Genomic DNA, 19,686 nt, shown 5'->3' with positions numbered 1-19,686 from the left:
CTCCCCCTCTTCTCTCATCTCTCGGTATATCTTTGACACCTTGCCCTCCCCGACCCACACCCCCGAGAGCATTCTATCCTGGATCCCCTGTGTCGGGAGCAATGGAAATTCCCTCACCTGTTGTCTTGTGAACGCCCTCACCTGCATATACCTAAAGAAGTTTCCCCGGGGCAGCTTATACTTTTCCTCCAACACTCCCAAGCTCGCAAACGTCCCGTCTATAAATAAATCTCCCTCCCTCCTAATTCCCAACTGGTGCCAGCTCTGGCATCCTCCATCCATCCTCCCTGGGGCAAACCTATGGTTGTTCCTAATTGGGGACCCCACCAGGGCTCCCAGCACACCTCTCTGTCGCCTCCATTGTCCCCAGATATTTAATGTTGCCGCCACCACTGGGTTCGTGGTAAATCTTTTTGGTGAGAGCGGTAGTGGCGCCGTCACCAGCGCCTCTAGACTCGTCCCTTTACAGGACTTTCTCTCTAGTCTTTTCCACGCCGCTCCCTCTCCCTCTATCATCCATTTACTGATCATCGCCACATTGGCGGCCCAACAGTAGTCGCCCAAATTCGGCAGCGCCAGTCCCCCTCTGTCTCTGCTACGTTGTAAGAACCCCCTCCTTACCCTCGGGACTTTCCCTGCCCACACGAAGCTCGTGATGCTCCTGTCTATTTTTTTTAAGAAGGCCTTAGTGATCAGTATAGGGAGACATTGGAATACAAATAGGAACCTCGGGAGGACCATCATCTTAATTGCCTGCACTCTGCCCGCCAATGACAGTGGCTGCATGTCCCACCTCTTGAAGTCCTCTTCCATTTGTTCTACCAATCGTGTCAGATTAAGTCTGTGCAAGGTTCCCCAGCTCCTGGCTATCTGAATCCCCAGGTATCGGAAGTTTCTTTCCACTTTCCTTAGAGGCAGGCCATCTGGTCCCCAGGATGTATCACGAAAATTTCACTCTTCCCCATGTTAAGCCTATATTACGAGAAATCTCCGAACTCCCTCAATATCTGCATGACCTCTGTCATCCCCCCACTGGGTCCGTCACATACAACAGTAGGTCATCCGCGTAGAGTGACACTCGGTGTTCTTCTCCCCCTCTAATCACCCCTCTCCATTTCCTGGAGTCTCTCAGCGCCATGGCCAGTGCTTCAATTGCCAACGCGAACAGTAATGGAGATAGCGGGCATCCCTGTCTTGTTCCCCTGTATAGTCGGAAATACTCCGATCTTTGCCGACCCGTGACCACACTTGCCGTTGGGGCCCCATAAAGGAGTTTGACCCAGCTAATAAACCCGTTCCCGAACCCGAACCTCCTTAGCACCTCCCATAGGTACTCCCACTCCACCCTGTCAAATGCCTTCTCTGCATCCATTGCCGCCACTATCTCTGCCTCCCCCTCTACTGGGGGCATCATTATCACCCCTAATAGCCGTCGCACGTTGACATTTAGTTGTCTCCCCTTTACGAATCCTATCTGGCCTTCGTGCACCACCCCCGGGACACAGTCCTCTATCCTCGATGCCAGCACCTTTGCTAGCAATTTGGCGTCCACATTTAATAGTGAAATAGGCCTATAGGACCCGCACTGCAGCGGATCTTTATCCCGCTTCAAAATTAGCGATATTGTCGCCTCCGACATTGTCGGGGGTAGAGTCCCTCCTTCCCTGGCCTCGTTAAAAGTCCTCACCAACAGCGGGGCCAGCAGGTCCACATATTTTCTATAAAATTCCACCGGGAACCCATCTGGTCCCGGATCCTTCCCTGCCTGCATATTCCCCAGCCCCTTGGTAACCTCGTCCACCCCAATTGGTGCCCCAGGCCTTCCGCCTCCTGCTCCTCCACCCTCGGGAACCTTAATTGGTCCAGAAACTGCCGCATCTCCTCTTTTCCCTCCGGGGGTTGGGACCTATAAAGTCTTTCGTAAAAGGGCTTAAACACCCCATTTATCTTCCCTGCTCTCCGCACCGTAGCTCCCTTTTCGTCTCTAATTCCCCCTATCTCCCTCGCCGCTGTCCTCTTTCGCAGCTGATGGGCCAACAGGCGACTAGCCTTTTCCCCATACTCATACCTCACCCCCTGTGCCTTCCTCCACAGCACCTCCGCCCTCCTGGTGGTCAGAAGGTCGAACTCCGTCTGGAGTCGTCGTCTCTCCCTGTACAGTCCCTCCTCCGGGGTCTCCGCAAATTCCCTGTCCACCCTTAAGATCTCCCCCAGTAGTCTTTCCTTGGCCTCTGTTTTCCCTTTGTGGGCCCTGATGGAGATCAGCTCTCCTCTGACCACCGCCTTTAGTGCTTCCCATACCACTCCAACTCGGACCTCCCCGTCGTCATTGGCCTCCAGGTACCTCTCGATACATCCCGCACTCTTCCACAGACTCCCTCATCCGCCAACAATCCCACATCTAATCACCAGAGTGCTCGCTGCTCCCTCTCCTCTCCTAGTTCCAGGTCCACCCAATGTGGGGCATGATCCGAAATAGCTATGGCTGAATACTCAGCTTCTTCCACCCTCGAGATCAACGACCTTCCCAAAACAAAAAAATCTATCCGGGAGTACACCTTATGAACATGGGAGAAGAAGGAGAACTCCCTGGCCCTCGGTCTAAGAAATCGCCATGGATCCACTCCCCCCGTTTGGTCAATAAACCCCTTAAGCACCTTGGCCGCTGCCGGCCTTCTTCCGGTCTTAGATCTGGATCTATCTAACCCTGGGTCCAGCACGGTGTTGAAGTCTCCCCCCAATATCAAGTTTCCTACCTCCAGGTCCGGTATACGTCCCAGCATCTGCCTCATAAATCCTGCATCGTCCCAATTCGGGGCATATACGTTAACCAACACAACCTCCATTCCCTCCAGCCTGCCACTCACCATTGCATATCTGCCTCCACTATCTGCTACAATGCTCCTTGCTTCGAATGATACCCGTTTCCCCACCAGTATGGCCACCCCTCTATTCTTTGCATCTAGCCCTGAATGGAACACCTGTCCCACCCATCCTTTCCTTAACCTAACTTGGTCCGCCACCTTCAGGTGCGTCTCCTGGAGCATAGCCACGTCTGCCCTCAGTCCTTTCAAGTGCGCGAGCACTCGGGCCCTTTTAATCGGTCCATTTAGGCCTCTCACGTTCCACGTGATCAGCCTCACTAGGGGGCTACCTGCCCCCTTCCCGTGTCGACTAGCCATCACCCTCTCTAGGCCAGTCCCACATCCCGATTCCGCACTCCCACTCGTTCCCCAGTTGTCGCATTCCAGCCCCGACCACCCTTTCTTTAGCCAGTTCCTCTTTGATTTCTGCAGCAGCAACCCTGTTATCTCCCCCCCCCCCACCCCCGCTAGATCCCCCTCTAGCGTGATTGCTCCCCCCATATTACTTCCGCAAGTCAGCTGACTTCAACCTTCAACTGACCCCGGCTTCTCCTGCTCACTCCTTGACCCCCCCCCGTGTGGGGAACTCCCATCTACCTTGCGCCTATCTTCCCGCCATTATCTTTCTGGCGCGGGAACATCTCTGTAGCTGACCCGCCTCTTGTGGCGCAGCTCCCTTTCCCACCCCACTCCCATTCCTCATCCTCCGCCTATGTCTCTTCTTTCCCCCCCCCCACCGGCGCCCACATTTCTTAGTGTCTCCCCCCTTCCCAATTTACATCTCTATATACATCGACAGTAACATTTCCCTGTAATATCAGTCCCTCAGTTCCGATCCAATTTCTCATCTTTAATAAAGGTCCATGCTTCTTCCGCCGTTTCGAAGTAGTGATGTCTCTCCTGGTACGTGACCCATAGTCGCGCCGGCTGCAGCATCCCGAACTTCACCTTCTTGTGTAACACCTCCTTGGCTCGATTAAAACTCTCCCTCCTTCTCGCCACCTCCGCACTCCAATCCTGGTACACCCGTACCACTGCATTCTCCCATCTACTACTCCGTACCTTTTTGGCCCATCTCAGAACCACTTCTCTATCATTAAAGCAGTGAAATCGCACGATTGTCGCCCTAGGTGGTTCTCCCGCTTTTGGTCTCCTCGCCGGGACCCGATGAGCCCCCTCCACTTTTTTTTTTTTTAAATATGTTTTATTGAAAAGTTTTTCCCAAACAACAATTTTTCCCCTCTTACAAAGCAAACGCAACAATAACAATACAGAAATTTTTAACAATACACAAGTAACAAAACCCCTTTATCTTTGACCTAAACTAAACTAACCCCCCCCCCCCTTCCCCCTGGGTTGCTGCTGCTGGTCATCTGTCTTCCCTCTAACGTTCCCCTAGGTAGTCGAGAAATGGCTGCCACCGCCTGGTGAACCCTTGAGCCGATCCTCTCAGGGCAAACTTTATCTGCTCCAGTTTAATGAACCCCGCCATATCATTTACCCAGGCCTCCAGTCCGGGGGGTTTCGCCTCCTTCCACATGAGTAGGATCCTGCGCCGGGCTACTAGGGACGCAAAGGCCACAACGTCGGCCTCTTTCGCCTCCTGCACTCCCGGCTCTTCCGCAACTCCAAATAGAGCTAACCCCCCCCAGCCTGGTTTGACCCGCGATTTCGCGGGTGGTCACTCCCGTCACTCCCTTCCAATACCCTTCCAGTGCCGGGCACGCCCAAAACATATGTGCGTGGTTTGCCGGGCTCCCGCCACACCTCCCACATTTGTCCTCCACTCCAAAGAACCTGCTCAATCTTGCTCCCATTATGTGTGCTCTATGTAGCACCTTAAATTGAATCAGGCTAAGCCTGGCGCATGAGGAAGAGGAATTTACCCTGCTTAGGGCATCAGCCCACATACCCTCCTCTATCTCCTCCCCTAGTTCTTCTTCCCACTTTCCTTTTAGTTCGCCCACCGACTCCTCCCCCTCTTCCCTCATCTCTCGGTAAATCTCTGACACCTTGCCCTCTCCGACCTACACCCCTGAAAGCACCCTGTCCTGTATCCCCTGTGTCGGGAGCAACGGAAATTCCCTCACCTGTTGTCTAGTAAATGCCCTCACCTGCATATATCTCAAGAAATTTCCCCGGGGCAACTTATACTTTTCCTCCAATGCTCCCAAGCTCGCAAAAGTCCCATCTATAAATAAATCTCCCACCCTCCTAATTCCCAACTGGTACCAGCTCTGAAATCCTCCATCCATTCTTCCTGGGGCGAACCTATGGTTGTTCCTGATTGGGGACCCCACCAGGGCTCCCCGCACCCCTCTCTGTCGCCTCCACTGTCCCCAGATATTCAATGTTGCCGCCACCACCGGGTTCGTGGTAAACTTTTTAGGTGAGATCGGTAGCGGCGCCGTCACCAGCGCCTCTAAACTCGTCCCTTTACAGGACTTTCTCTCCAGTCTTTTCCACGCCGCTCCCTCACCCTCCATCATCCATTTACGTATCATTGCCACATTGGCGGCCCAATAGTAATCGCCCAAGTTCGGTAGTGCCAATCCTCCTCTGTCCCTACTAAGCTGAAGGAACCCCCCTCCTTACTCTCTGAACTTTCCCTGCCCACACGAAGCTCGTGATGCTCCTGTCTATTTTATTAAAAAAGGTCTTGGTGATTAGTATAGGGAGACATTGAAATACAAATAAGAACCTCGGAAGTACCATCATCTTAATTGCTTGCACCCTGCCCGCCAGCGATAGAGGCTGCATGTCCCACCTCTTGAAGTCCTCCTCCATTTGTTCTACCAACCGTGTCAGATTAAGTCTGTGCAAGGTTCCCCAGCTCCTAGCGATCTGAATCCCCAGGTATCGGAAGTTTCTTTCCACTTTCCTTAGAGGCAAGCCTTCTATCTCTCTACTCTGGTCCCCTGGATGTATCACAAATAATTCACTCTTCCCCATGTTTAGCCTATACCCCGAGAAATCCCCGAACCCCCTCAAAATTCGCATAACCTCTATCATCCCCCCCCGCTGGGTCCGACACGTATAACAATAGGTCATCCGCATATAACGAGACTCGGTGTTCTTCTCCCCCTCTAATCACCCCTCTCCATTTCCTGGAGTCTCTCAACGCCATGGCCAGAGGTTCAATTGCCAACGCGAACAACAATGGAGACAGCGGGCATCCCTGTCTTGTTCCCCTATATAGTCGGAAATACTCCGATCTATGTCGACCTGTAACTACGCTTGCCGTTGGAGCCCCATAAAGAAGTCTAACCCAGCTAATAAACCCGTTCCCAAACCTCCTTAACACTTCCCATAAATACTCCCACTCCACCCTATCAAATGCCTTCTCTGCGTCCATTGCCGCCACTATCTCTGCCTCCCCCTCCACTGGGGGCATCATTATCACCCCTAATAGTCGTCGCACGTTAACATTCAGTTGTCTCCCTTTTACGAACCCTGTCTGGTCTTCGTGCACCACCCCCAGGACACAGTCCTCTATCCTCGATGCCCCCTCCACTTCTAAGGGGCCCGAAGGGGCCTCAGCTCCCATCAGCGAGCTTAGCATCGTGCTCACGTAAGCCCCGCAGTCCGCTCCTTCCACTCCCTCAGGGAGACCCAGAATCCGAAGGTTCTTCCTTCGTGCCTTTTCTCGGGCCTCAATCCTTTCAATGCACTTTTTGTGGAGCGCCTCGTGCGTCTGTGTTTTGACCGCCAGGCCCAGGATCTCGTCCTCATTATCCGTCACCTTCTGCTCCACCACGCGGAGCTCTGTCTCCTGGGTCCTTTGTGCCTCCTTAAGCCCCTCAATTGCCTGTAGCATCGGGGTCAGCACCTCCTTCTTTAGTAGCTCCACACACCGTCTTAAAAATTCGTCTTGATCGGGCCCCCATGTCGCCTGGGCTTTCTCCGCCGCCATCTTGCTTCTTTTTCCTTTCTGTCCCTATCGTCGAGGATTCCTCGCGCTGTAGCCGCCGCCGCCGATATTTTCCTCTTTAGTTGGGGGGGGGACTCCCTATTAACTCACCCCACACCAGGTTTCGTCGTGCGGAAATTTCCCGTTGGGACTCTTAAAAGAGCCCGAAGGTCCGTTGGAGCTGGAGCCGCCGAAACGTGCGGCTTAGCTGGTCATCGCCGCAACCGGAAGCCAAAACAGATCCTTGTTGTACACCACTAGTAACTGGACTCCAGTCTGAACATTTCCCATCAACCACCACCCTTTGTCGTCTTCCAGCCAGCCAATTTCTGATTCAAACTGCTAAATCACCCTGAATCCCTAACGCGGTTTCCGAGGAGCTGGAGGTGGGTGCACTTCCCACAGATGAAATCAGCAGGGTGATTTTTAAACTGCAAAATTTGTGCATAGCTTAAAAGATGTGCATGATTTTCCAGTGACCAGGCAGTTTCATAGAACTTTTCATACCAATATAACATACTGCTTTGTTATTCCAGAGAACAAATGAACCGCGAGAAGAATCGGCAGCGATCTGGGGATCACAGCAGACAGGCAAGATACCTTATTGTGGCACCAAATCATCCGTGTGTCCTCTCTGTTTTGTGCAAATTAATGTTAGAGAATGAATGTAATATTGTTAATGTAAAGCCTTTCAACTGTATAAAGGTCTCCACTTTCTACCCTCCCCATTGAATCTGTGTGTGCACATGAGTGGTTTGAGGTAACATGTTCCTCCTTGTAGAAATATCTGGTTTCTGTTTCAAATGTCCCTTGGCATGAATGGGGACCCATTATGCAAATCTGATTCCTGTCTGTTTTCGCCCTGCCCTTGAGAGACTACAGAGGAAATCTGGAATATTCAATTTTTTTTTTTTTTAGCTTTAATCGCGATTTTGTCAAGAGTGCCACAATTCCAAAGCTGAACCTCGAAATGCATAAAAATGGCGATTTGTTGATTTGTGTTCAACACTAAATTCAGATCTCCGCCATCTCTCAACAGAAATACTTAGAAGAACAGCTTAAACGTAAAGAACAAGAGCTTCAGGAGGAGAAAAAGAAACATCGGGTAACATTTTCAGGGGTGGAATGTTTTGGGATATTCTTCCAGAGTACTTTGTAGAATATGGTCAGGAAGTCTTATGAGAATTCGCCATTATTTCTATGACTAGATTTAGAAGATAAAGGGTGGAGTTTACGCTTCAGTTCTAATCAGCCCAAACTGGGCACAATTTTTACTCGGTTGTGCTAGCTTTCTGAATTGAATTTGTTTCTCAAGTTTTCATTCACTCGTGCAGACTGGTGAACGTAAATCTTCCAGGAATCGGTGCTGTCGTGCGGTGTTTTAGAATGCAATTGTTTTTACTCTTACATTAAAAATTATTCCTTAATATTTGATGCCGTAATCCAGTTTTATTAATGCAAATGGAAATGAGTTCGTCACAAGAAGTAAGCATTTATCCTAAGTGTCAAACCCCATCATCACTTGTGAGTAACTAAATGGTTCCAAACTATCCAGCATAATTTACCAGTTTCACTGTTGTCCATCAAGTAGTTTTTTAAGTGATTTTTAGAAGTTGCTGGACCTTCCTTCTGCACCTAAAAGAGAAATGCTTCATCTTTAGAGCCCCATTGAAGTGCCACAAAAGGGAACAATTAGCAGAAGCTTGCCATGCTGATTCAGTCTGTGGCCCCAACCAGCTTTTTGTATGGGGCCAGCTTTCAAGTGCGATAATTTTCAAAACAAATTTGATTTGCGGTGTTTGAAATTCCTAGATCGTTTCTGTTAGTTCACTTGATTTCAGGTGAACTGCACTGAAAAGCCGGTGTAACCCAGCAGATCCATAAGACATGGGAGCAAAATTTGGCCACTCGACCCATCGAGTCTGCTCCGCCATTCAATCATGGCTGATATTTTTCTCATTCCCATTCTCCTGCCTTCTTCCCATAACCGCTGATCCCCATATTAATCAAGAACCTATCTATCTCTGTCTTAAAGACAGTCGGCGTTTTGGCCTCCACAGCCTTCTGCGGCATAGAGTTCCACAGATTCACCACCCTCTGCCTGAAGAAATTCCTCCTCATCACTTTTTTTTTTTTGCTGTCAGGACAATTTATTAAGCAACAAAAATTATACTTAAAGAACAAACGCAGTCGATATCCTCGTTCAGATGGTTTTGCTGCCCACCAGTTTTTAAAAAATATATATACTTTTTGTTCTCCTTTTTCACATTTGCTCCCAAATTTACATCCAGCAATAAATCAGTAACAAATGTAATGTCAATCCCTATATCAATAACAACGATCCCATCCTCCCACCAAACTCCAGACATTAGCCAGCATGTTAACATAAACAAATGACAAAAAGGAATCAGGAATCACCCATAGTCACCATTAACACATACAGTCACCATTAACACATACAGCTCCTCATCTCTGTTTTAAAGGATGGTCCCTTTAGACTGAGATTGTGCCCTCTGGTTCTAGTTTTTCCTACTATTGGAAGTACCCGTTCCATGTGCACTCAATATAGGCCTCGCAGTATCCTGTAAATTTCAATACGATCCCCCCCGGCCTCATCCTTCGAAACTCCAACAAGTACAGACCCGTGGCTGTCATTAAGTCGCCCTAAAACTACAAAACGGTTGGTTTGCAGTCAAGGCTGCCAATGGCTAACTTTAGTGATACTTGTACCTGTCCTCCGTTAACATGCTTTTATTGATAAACATATCTTGATGATATGCTTGATGAGGTGTTAAAAATAAAACCTGTGAAACTGTTAACCTTGCTGAAGGCGAAGAAGATGTGAGCAACAATGAGTAGGATGGAGCTAAAATAACTTGGGGCTGGGAATAAAAAATGAGATGACTCTTTGTGCCTATTTGATTCACAGCAAAGTGCAGACCTGCAGAAAATCATACAGAAATATACTCAGGAAGCTGATGCTCTTCGGCAGGAACAGGCAAAATTGCAACAAAAGCTACAGGATAAGGTACAGTTATTGAGTCTTTAACATGCAGCAACGCACTAATTCGTGTGTGGCCAGTGTCTCTCCCAAACATTATTCTTGTACGAACAGACATTTTTTGAGCACCATGTCTCTAAAGAGCATTTCAGTCAAACGGATTCCTGCCATTATCTAATAGGCACATATCACTTCCCACCAAAAGTCACTGAGCAGCAACCGGATACAGGAACTCTGGCTAATTCCCCAGGATCACTGAAGCAAGTTGTCGTACCCTGACCACCAGCATGGCCAAGATCAACTAACTCCAGGCAGACGGGAATCAAGTCTTTGACCATCTGGTGCCTGTTGCTCGGTTACGTGCTTCTAGTCTTTAAGCTCAAGACTCCCGTGCAACCTGAGGAATTAGCTGCAACTGACCAATCTTATCAAATTCTATAATGCAGTAACAAGCCATTGTCTAAGGAATCTCCTATCAGACTTACTGATTTTTTTTTTTTTGCTCATCAAATAGGATATGACAAATTTTGTATTAACGAAGATAATGTTTCGAGTCTGGATGACTTTGTTAAACCTGTTTGACAATGAGCTTTGACAAAGAGTCACGTGTCTGCGTGGGTTTCCTCCGGGTGCTCCGGTTTCCCCTCTAGTCCCGAAAGACGTGCTGTTAGGTAATTTGGGCATTCTAAATTCTCCCTCAGTGTACCCGAACAGAGGGCAGCACTGCGGCACAGTGGTTAGCACTGCTGTCTCACGGCGCCGAGGTCCCAGGTTTGATTCTGGCTCTGGGTCACTGTCTGTGTGGAGTTTGCGGATTCTCCCTGTGTTTGCGTGAGTTTTGCCCCCACAACCCAAAGATGTGCAGGTAGGTGGATTGGCCACGCTAAATTGCCCCTTAATTGGAAAAATGAATTGGATACTCTAAATTTTTTTTTAAAGTGTACCCGAACAGGTGCCGGTATGTGGTGACTAGGGGCTTTTCACAGTAACTTCATTGCAGTGTTAATGTAAGCCTACTTATGACAGTAAGGATTATTATTATTAAAATGACTGAGCTTGACATCAAGGCAGCATTTGATTGGGCGGCATGGTGGTGCAGTGGTTAGCTCGGCTCCCTCACCTAGGTTCGATCCTGGCCCTGGGTCACTGTCCATGTAGAGTTTGCACATTCTCCCCATGTCTGCATGGGACTCACCCCCACAAAGATATGCTGGGTAGGTGGATTGGCCACGTTAAGTTGCTCCTTAGTTGGGAAAAAAAGAATTTGGCACTTTAAATTAAAAGATAAATCAAAAGGGCAGCATTTGATTGTGTATTGCATCAAAGGGCCCTAGCAAGACTGGAGTCAGTGGGAGTCGGGAGGGAGAGGGGTGGGGGGGGGGGGGGGAAAGAGACTCTCCACTGTTTGGAGTCATATCTGTACAAAGGAAGATGGTTGTGGTGGTTGAAGGTCAATCATCTCGGCTCCAGGACATCACTGCAGGAATTCCTCAATGTAGTGTCGTAGGCCCAACCATCTTCAGCTGCTTCATCAATGACCTCCCTTCCTGCAACATGTGGACTATGTAGGGGTTTAAGAAGGCAGCTCACCAATACCTGAAGGGCAACTAAGGATGGGCAATAAATGCTGGCCTAGCCGGAGAAGGCCGCATCCTATAATTAAATTTTCAAACGATGCTTGGCAGTTAACTGATGCATTCTACATGGCAACATCTCGACCAATCAGTGTCCACTTGCCAACCAATCTGCACACACTTCACATATAGTATAAAGTTATTGTTCCTCCTGAAATTGATATTCTTGTTGTCCTGATGACTACAAGAAGACAAGCTTTGACAAATATATTTTTTCAGCAAAACATGTGTTACCGATTTCTTGACTCACTTGGTTAATTCTGTGATTATCGATCCTTAATATGGGATACACTGCTTATTCCTAATCTATTCTTGTACGATCGGCTTGCTGTGTTGACTTGTTGACACTCTAGAGGAATAAACGGTGTAATTTTCAACATTGTGGCACTTTGCTGCACTGGCTTTGTTTGTCAAAGTGGTGATGGAATTCAAGACTTCCTTTCACCTGGTGTAACTAGATGTATTTCCTGCATGGGTACAATTAATGCGAAAGTAATTGGTTTTAAGGTTTTTTTGCCTGTCAATTTAAAAGCTATCTGTTTAAGTCATAATTATGGCCTGGAGCTAAGTTGAGAATACACAATTTTATATTGCAGAACTTTCAGGCCGTATTGCCAAGAAAGCTGGATTCTCCTGAAACCACAAAAGTAACTTCAAGTACTCAGAGCCTCACTAAGTGGGTGGTCAATGGAGATAATACATTGAACATATCACCCAGCCTGGAAACAGCTTTACCTACTGCTTCAACCTCTCCTCTGACTAATCTTCAAATTATGGAAGTCAAATCGTTGTCAACTCCACTAATACCTTCTAATGGCTTAAGGTTGGTACCATTTTTGCATACTATTGATGTAATCGCAGCACACTTCATAATTGTACAGTGGACCTTGTTATGGAAGCCTGGTCAGCTCTAAACAGTGGCTAAGAGACTGGGCCAGATGCCATAACGTTTTAAAGTTTTAATGTGGAGTGGAACGATCAGTTTGTTCCAGGAGTGATAATATAAGAAATAGGGCTTGTTTGTTTTATAAACAAACTTTATTAAAAGCAAAGAAGACAATATTTAAACTTCAACCCTAAAAATAATAGATTACATGCAGTTTCTTGATTTTAACACACTAGTCCCATTAAATAACAGTTTGCATTATCATGCAGCTCTCGTTCCACTTGTACAAACAGGCAAAAGCAATACTTGCATTAACAAAGCAATTTTTCTTCTGTTCGGGACATTTATTCAGAACCGTTATCCAAAGCTTGTTTCAGTGACAACTTTCATGATCTTCCTTTTTTTAACTAATATTTTATTGAGGTATTTGAAAATTTTTACAACAGTAACATAAACAATGACATCAACATGGTAAAATAAACATTTCCCCCCCCCCCCCCCCTCCCAGTCCAATCTTCACCCACCTCAACCATACTACAACAACCCACCCTTGGAGTACTGCATCGGCTGGCATTTTAATTTTCCCCGAGAAAGTCGACGAACAGCTGCCACCTCCAGGTGAACCCTAACATTGATCCTCTTAAGGCAAACTTTATTTTCTTGAGACTGGGAAACCCAGCCATGTCACTAACCCAGGTCTCTACACTCGGGGGCTTCAAGTCCCTCCACATTAACAAGATCCGTCTCCGGGTTACCAAAGGCCAAGACCTCGGCCTCGTTCCCCCCCCGAACTCCCGGATCTTCCGACACTCCAAAGATTGCTACCTCCGGACTCTGCACCGCCCGTGTCTTTAGCAACGTGGACATTGCCTTAGCAAAACCCTCTAAGCTTTGGGCATACCCAAAACATGTGGACATGATTTGCTGGGCTTCCCGCGCAACTTGCACAGCTATCCTCAACCCCGAAGAACTTGCTCATCCTAGCCACTGTCATGTGTGCCCCGTGGACTACCTTAAATTGTATCAGGCTAAGCCTGACGCATGATGAGGAGGTATTAACACTACTTGGGGCATCCGCCCATCGACCCGTCTTTATCTCCCCTCCTAGCTCGTCCTCCCACTTGCCCTTAAGCTCCTCCACTGGGGTTTCCTCTGCCTCCGAAAGCTCCTGGTAAATATCCAAAATCTTCCCCCTCTCCCACCCAGGTACCTACTTCCACCCTGGAAACTACTCTATCCTGTACCCCCCTGTGGCAGCAGCAGCGGAAAGGCCGGCACCTATTTTCTCAGGAAGTCTCACACCTGCAAATACCTAAAACCAATCCTTCTCACTCTGCTGTTGTTTTGTCAGAGTTTGCCGTGCTTCGATTTCTCTCCACATTTTTGGGCAGAGATTTGAAGTGCTTTCTGCCAGGTCCGATAAGCTACTGGCATAACAGTCCCGGGGAGTGTACTGTTCTCCACCTTTTGCGCCCTTTTAGTACATCAAAATCAACCCGTTATCGAGGTTTAAATTGCCGATATCTTCATTCCCGAGATGGAGCCGTCCTATGTGCAGCCGTTTAAGTCCGGGATCAGGTTATTAATTTGGATGATCAACCATGATCGTAATGAATGGCGGAGCAGGCTAATGGCGGAGCAGGCTAAACAGCCTCCTCCTGTTCCTATTTTCTATGTCCGGCAACATGTGACCAATATACAAACTTGTGGTACTGGTTGGAGATTTGTCAAGAACCGAGATTTATCCTTTTGTTAGACCCATGATGGACAATTGGCATCACCTCGATTCAGCCCCTCCCTGGGCAATGATTATTGTCCCTCCCTTCCTTCCGTTTCTCCCCCCCCCCCCATCTCTTCTCTCTCATTATTGCAATGCTGGAGCAACAGTAACTTGAGCAAACTGCCCAACCCGCCTGCTGCGTTTTGAAAGGTGGTGTGCTCAGTGCATCGCTTGAGCTAATGGCTGGTGAGCAGTGGATCAGCAATAATGGAAATTGGTTGGGTCAGTGACCCATGTCAACCTCTCCCGAACCCGAATGGGACAATAAGAGGTGCATTTCTTTGACTTAACTTTGCAGAATTTTCAGTAATGGAGTGGCCTTCAACGCTTGAAATCCGTGCCCAAGATGTTTAAAATTCATTTATGGGATGTGGGCGTCGCTGGTTAAGCCAGCATTTATTGCCCAACCCTAGTTGCCGCCTTGAACTGCTGCAGTCCTTCGGGTATAGGTACACTATGCTGTTAGGGAGGGAGTTCCAGGCTTTTGCTCCAGCAACAGTAAAGGAACGGTGCTATATTTCCAAGGCGGAATGGTGAGTGACTTGAAGGGGAACTTCCAGGTGGTGGGGTTTCCAGGTGTCTGTTGCTCTTGTCCTTCTAGATGGTAGTGGTCGTGGGTTTGGAATGTGTTGCCCAAGGAACCTTGGTGAGTTACTGCAGTGCATCTTGTAGATGGTACACACGGTTATCATTGTTTATTGGTGGTGGAGAGTTTGAATATTTGTGGAAGGAGCAGCAATCGAGGGGGCTGCTTTGTCCTGGATGGTGTTGAGCTTCTTTTGTTGTTTGAGCTGCACTCATGGCAAGTGGAGAGTATTCCATCACACTCCTGACCAATAACTATGGTCACCAGGTTTGTAAATTTAATATTTTTTATTAATAACAACTCTGAGTAAATAAACAAAATACAACTGGTTAACTATTATCTAGTTCCTACCCTCCCCCTTTTTAAATCGCCCCACCCTCTACACACAAACCCAGAGGGGAAGAGGGGTGTGAAGAAAAATAAGTAAAACGGATGTCTTCCTTTCTTCAATTTAGACCTTCAGTTAGAGGTTTATTCTTTCAGTCAAATGGTTATCACTGTAGATTCATCAAAGTCTCAAAACCTCTCTGCAGGTTCGGAAAATGGCAGTTCAGGCAGCATTTTTGGAGAAAGAGAGAGACGACGCACTCAGCTTCTCGATGCACCCAGTACTTGACTGACCCTTCATGGGTTCTCTTAACCATCACACACGGGCAGGACCAAAACACCACCTGTCGCCGGGCAGAATATGGCCTTTGGCTTATCCATTGTCCACCAGCCAATCAGACCGAATCCCTCCGATCCCTGGGTGCCAGAAAGTCTGAGTTCTGCTATTCAAAAGCTAAATCTATAATAGCACAGTGTACTATTTTGCAACTTTAGAATTCCTTCCTCTGCTTGACTTGAAGGTATATGTCCATTAAATATCCATGGATCAAAATGAAAACGACAAAGTAAAATAAATGGGAAATAAATCTGTGACAGCTATGTTGTCTTCTCATTCTATGTAGTGGGAGACCAGACTCTCTAATGTGTGGAGATATCCGAGGTTTTGAAAATATCATGCAAAAGCATTTCAAATGCAGTAATATATTTAATTTTTGTAAAGAATTTTGACCGGTTGGAGATTTAAAAAGGCACAATAAGGTTTAAAAACCATCACCCTAGATCGGGTTATGTTTATTTTTTAAAAAGCAACTCATGATTTTTATGTAAAAATCTCATGATTTAGAAGTTTGTCTTCGTGCAACAGTGTGGTTGGATTGTCTGCTATGCTAAGCTGGTGTTGCACATTTCTGAATACCCAGTTCCGAACAGTAGCACGTTAGTTCTTTTTCTGTTTGCCTGACTGGAGTTGGTATGTGCCCAGGAAGGAGTTACAAGGTTAGCCATTTTAAAGAGCAAAAATGTAAAACCCAGCTAATACAGTAATTTTATTGAACCAAATGGAAGACGGTGATATAATGGTTCTGTATCCTATTAACAACAGCTGTTCAAACTCACGCAAGGTAACAAAAGGTAGCTGTGGAACAGCACCTAAACAGCTACAAGAGAAGGAAATTAGAATAACTTACAACTTGAAGAAATCATACGAAGGGGGATTAGATAAAGTATGTGCATATAAATTGTAGATACTTATGAAAATGAGAATTTACGTTTCCATCAAAATTTCTTGTATCCGACAAACACTGGTGAGTGATTACAAATTACTTACAGCTGCAGTTGCTATGCACATTAAAATTAACATTTTGTGTCTTTTTTTAGCTCTAAACGAATACTTAACTATGAGGGTGCAAGTCCAAATCCAAAACAGCCAAAATTAGACGAAGGAGTGACTTTGAGCAGCTCTGTGAACGGGGAGACCATTAATGATGCGTCGTTTGATGACGATGTCATCCTTATCGATGAAAAAAGCACACCAAGGACTATTGCAACTTTTGACTTGTCAAAAGTAAAACGTGAGCACAGACAGAGTATGGATATGACTGACGGCTGCAATGATGTTGTGCTCATCAGCGATAATGAAGGAAAAGCTGCAGGTACACAAACTGAGAACTCAACGATTTCTGTCAAGGAAGAGGGCACTGCATCTGAAAAACGGCACCTTGCCACTGGTACCACTGATCAGAAAGAACACGGTCGGCAGGGCTGCGATGACACACTTCAAAGTTTGCCAGATAACAAGGAAGTGAGCACCCAGAAATGCTTGCTAAAAGCCATGACCGAAGAGAAGGATCACTATAAAACAAAATGTGAACAGATAGAAAAAGAGCTAGAAAATTTGCGAAGTCAGTGCCCTGTCAAAAAAGAGAGCTGCCATCAGTGGACCCAGTCTGACTTTATTATTGGGGGAAAGACGGAAACCATGGAGGATTTCTGCAAGCTTGGTGACGAGGAAAAGACAACCCGATTTGACCTGGCACTAAAGGAACTGGAAAGATTTAAGCGACAGTGCCAGACATTGGAGAACTTAAAGTTTGAGTGTTTCACTTGTAATCTGAAAGAAAATGATCATTTGGCAAAAAAGGAGGAAGATGAGCTAGTTCTGCAGTTGGACAGTATGTTCCGACAATTAGAGAGCTGCAAGTCTGAGCGAGATCAGTGCAAGGATGAAGTAAGTAACAAAGAGAGACAAATGGGCAAATGTTTGCAAGCTTTACTACCATGAGGGAAGAATGTTAGTGCATTGATCACTTGGTCCATAACAAATATTTGTAATCAGGTGGAGCACTTTGCACGTGGGACATCCAGTGTGGTTACTCCTTGAGATGAATGTGAATATTAATATGATTTCTTTGTAAATTTTAATTTATAGAACTATAGAACTAAATTAGTTACTAATTTATAGTAACTTTCACTGCAGAAACATCACTGTTTGGTACATTGTATATCCATCTATTGCGATTAAGTTCATTTCATTTCATTTCTTGCATCCGTTACCTTTTTTCCTCCATGTTTATTAGCATCTGTAAATATTGTGGTTGTTTCAGATTTAACAGCCATTTCTGACAAAGCATTTGATGTCGCAATCTGGTACAAGAGCAACTCCTTGTAACCTTCCCTTTTATGATGCTTGTGCTAATTCTTTGTTTACGGTTTCTTGTCACTGATGCACTGCTCAGACTCGAGACATAATAACACTAAACTGTCAATTTTTTAAATCTGTTCATTGGCTCTGGGCATCATTGAAAATTTAAACATTTTATTGGCCATACTCCATTACCCTTGGGCAGGAGTGCAGCTGCTGGAGGTGCTCCCACTGCTATTAGATTAGTAATGTCAGGATGCATAGCAATGTATTTCCAAGTGAGGATGCCACGAATCTTGCATCAGGTGGTGTTCCCATGCATCATCTGCCCTTGCCCTTTCAGGTGATGGATTGGCTTGGCGGTACTATGAGAAGGTTGCTATAGTGCGGCTGGTGGATGGTACATGCTGCAATCCTGCGCACTGGTGACTGGAGGGAGTGAATGTAATGTGGTGGACAGGGTGCCACTTGCTTGGATTGTTTTGTCCTGGATGGTATCAAACTCCTTGATCTATATCGGTAGAACAAGTGGCTAGCACTGTTGCTTCACAGCTCCAGGGTCCTAGGTTCGATTCCCGGCTTGGGTCACTGTCTGTGCAGAGTCTTGTTATGGACCAGGGTTTAGAAAACTCCAATGTATATCATGGAGTTCACCTGACCTACAACTGTTTATTAATTTTGGTTACAAGGGCCTGTCCTTCAGGTGTTATTCAACAGAGGTCTTGAGCGCTTTTAATAAAACAAGGTCTATACGATTTAGATAACATTTTTATAAACACACACAGTAAGCATTTTTATCAACTACAAACATAAATACCCCACTCAGCTACAGTAAATTCCCTCTCTAACTGTCCCAATTTAATAACAAGATCCCATAAATCAAAAACGCCCTTTTTTAAAGGCATGGCGAGGCATATGGCACTCTTGCTGTCTTCAAGTATTAGTATGGATACTCTTGTTTCCTTTCCAAAACAGCAGGTTTGAATTCCTTCCAGAAAACAGTTGCTCTCTTTTACGTTATCAAGTAATCTGCAAACAGCTTTTAAAATGCAGATAGAGACACTTTTTTTCAACCTGTGCAGTACAAAACCAGTTCAAACGCAAAGCGAAAGTAAAACTCAGAGCCACAGCCAGCTCCCAACTCAAAATCAAAAGCAAAAACCAACTCCCAGAGCCACAGCCCAGTTCCACCCACACAATGACATCACTGAAGCCATGTGATAAGACAAAATCATTTCTTAAAGGGGCACTCACATGACAGTCTGCACATTCTCCCCATGTCTGCGTGGATTTCCTCAGAGTGCTCCGGTTTACTCTCACAAACCCTGAAAGACGTGCTGTTAGGTAATTTGGACATTCTGAATTCTCCCTTAGTATACCAGAACAGGAGCCGGAATGTGCCGACTAGGGGTTTTTCGCAGTAACATCATTGCAATATTAGCGTAAGCCTACTTGTGACAATAAAGATTATTATTATATACATCCAGGCAAGCGAGGAGCATCCCATCACATTCCTTACTTATATCTTGCAGATGGTAGAAAGGCTTTGAGAGTCAGGTGTTGAGTTACTTGGCATACGATACCCAGCCTTTGACTCTTGTGGTCAAGGTATTTTCCGAGCTGGTCTAGTTAATTTTTTCATCAATGGTGATTCCCAGAGTGTTGGCAGTGGATCATTCAGCAATGGTGATGCCATAAATATGAAGGGGTGGTAGCTCAGCTGATGACTTGATTGTGATTGACCTCCAACAACCACAACTATCTTCCTTTGTGCTAGGTGTTAATCCAGTCAGTGGAGTTCCTCCTGGTTCTCATTGACTTCAATTTTATGAAGGCTCCTAGGTGCCACAGCCATGTCAAATGCTGCCTTACTGTCACTATCACCTCACCATTGGAATTCTCCTCTTTGTCCAGGCTTTGTTTCGAGCTGCATGATCCTGTCGGAATCTAAGCTTAAAATTGGGTGAGCTGTTTATTGCTAAGTAGGTGCAGTCACCTCCATCACTTTGACAATTGAAAGCCCACTTATGGGGCAGTAATAGGCTGGATTGGACTTA

The 19,686-nt window shown here is 46.4% G+C and overlaps 1 protein-coding gene across 1 annotated transcript in view; it reads left to right on the top strand.

The window, feature by feature from the left end:
* The window catches only part of morc3a (MORC family CW-type zinc finger 3a), a 97,534-nt gene that overhangs the window by 61,387 nt on the left and 16,461 nt on the right, over positions 1 to 19,686 (top strand). Inside the window, exons 13-17 of the mRNA XM_072513340.1 lie at positions 7,311 to 7,365; positions 7,814 to 7,879; positions 9,704 to 9,802; positions 12,006 to 12,232; positions 16,366 to 17,215. Coding sequence (XP_072369441.1) covers positions 7,311 to 7,365; positions 7,814 to 7,879; positions 9,704 to 9,802; positions 12,006 to 12,232; positions 16,366 to 17,215 — 1,297 coding nt within the window. The remainder of the gene's footprint in view (positions 1 to 7,310; positions 7,366 to 7,813; positions 7,880 to 9,703; positions 9,803 to 12,005; positions 12,233 to 16,365; positions 17,216 to 19,686) is intronic.

This window comes from Scyliorhinus torazame, chromosome 8, assembly GCF_047496885.1.
Source record: "Scyliorhinus torazame isolate Kashiwa2021f chromosome 8, sScyTor2.1, whole genome shotgun sequence".
Classification (NCBI taxonomy): domain Eukaryota; kingdom Metazoa; phylum Chordata; class Chondrichthyes; order Carcharhiniformes; family Scyliorhinidae; genus Scyliorhinus; species Scyliorhinus torazame.
The sequence above is the reverse complement of the archived record's forward strand: the minus strand, read 5'-3'. Positions and strand labels throughout refer to the sequence as shown.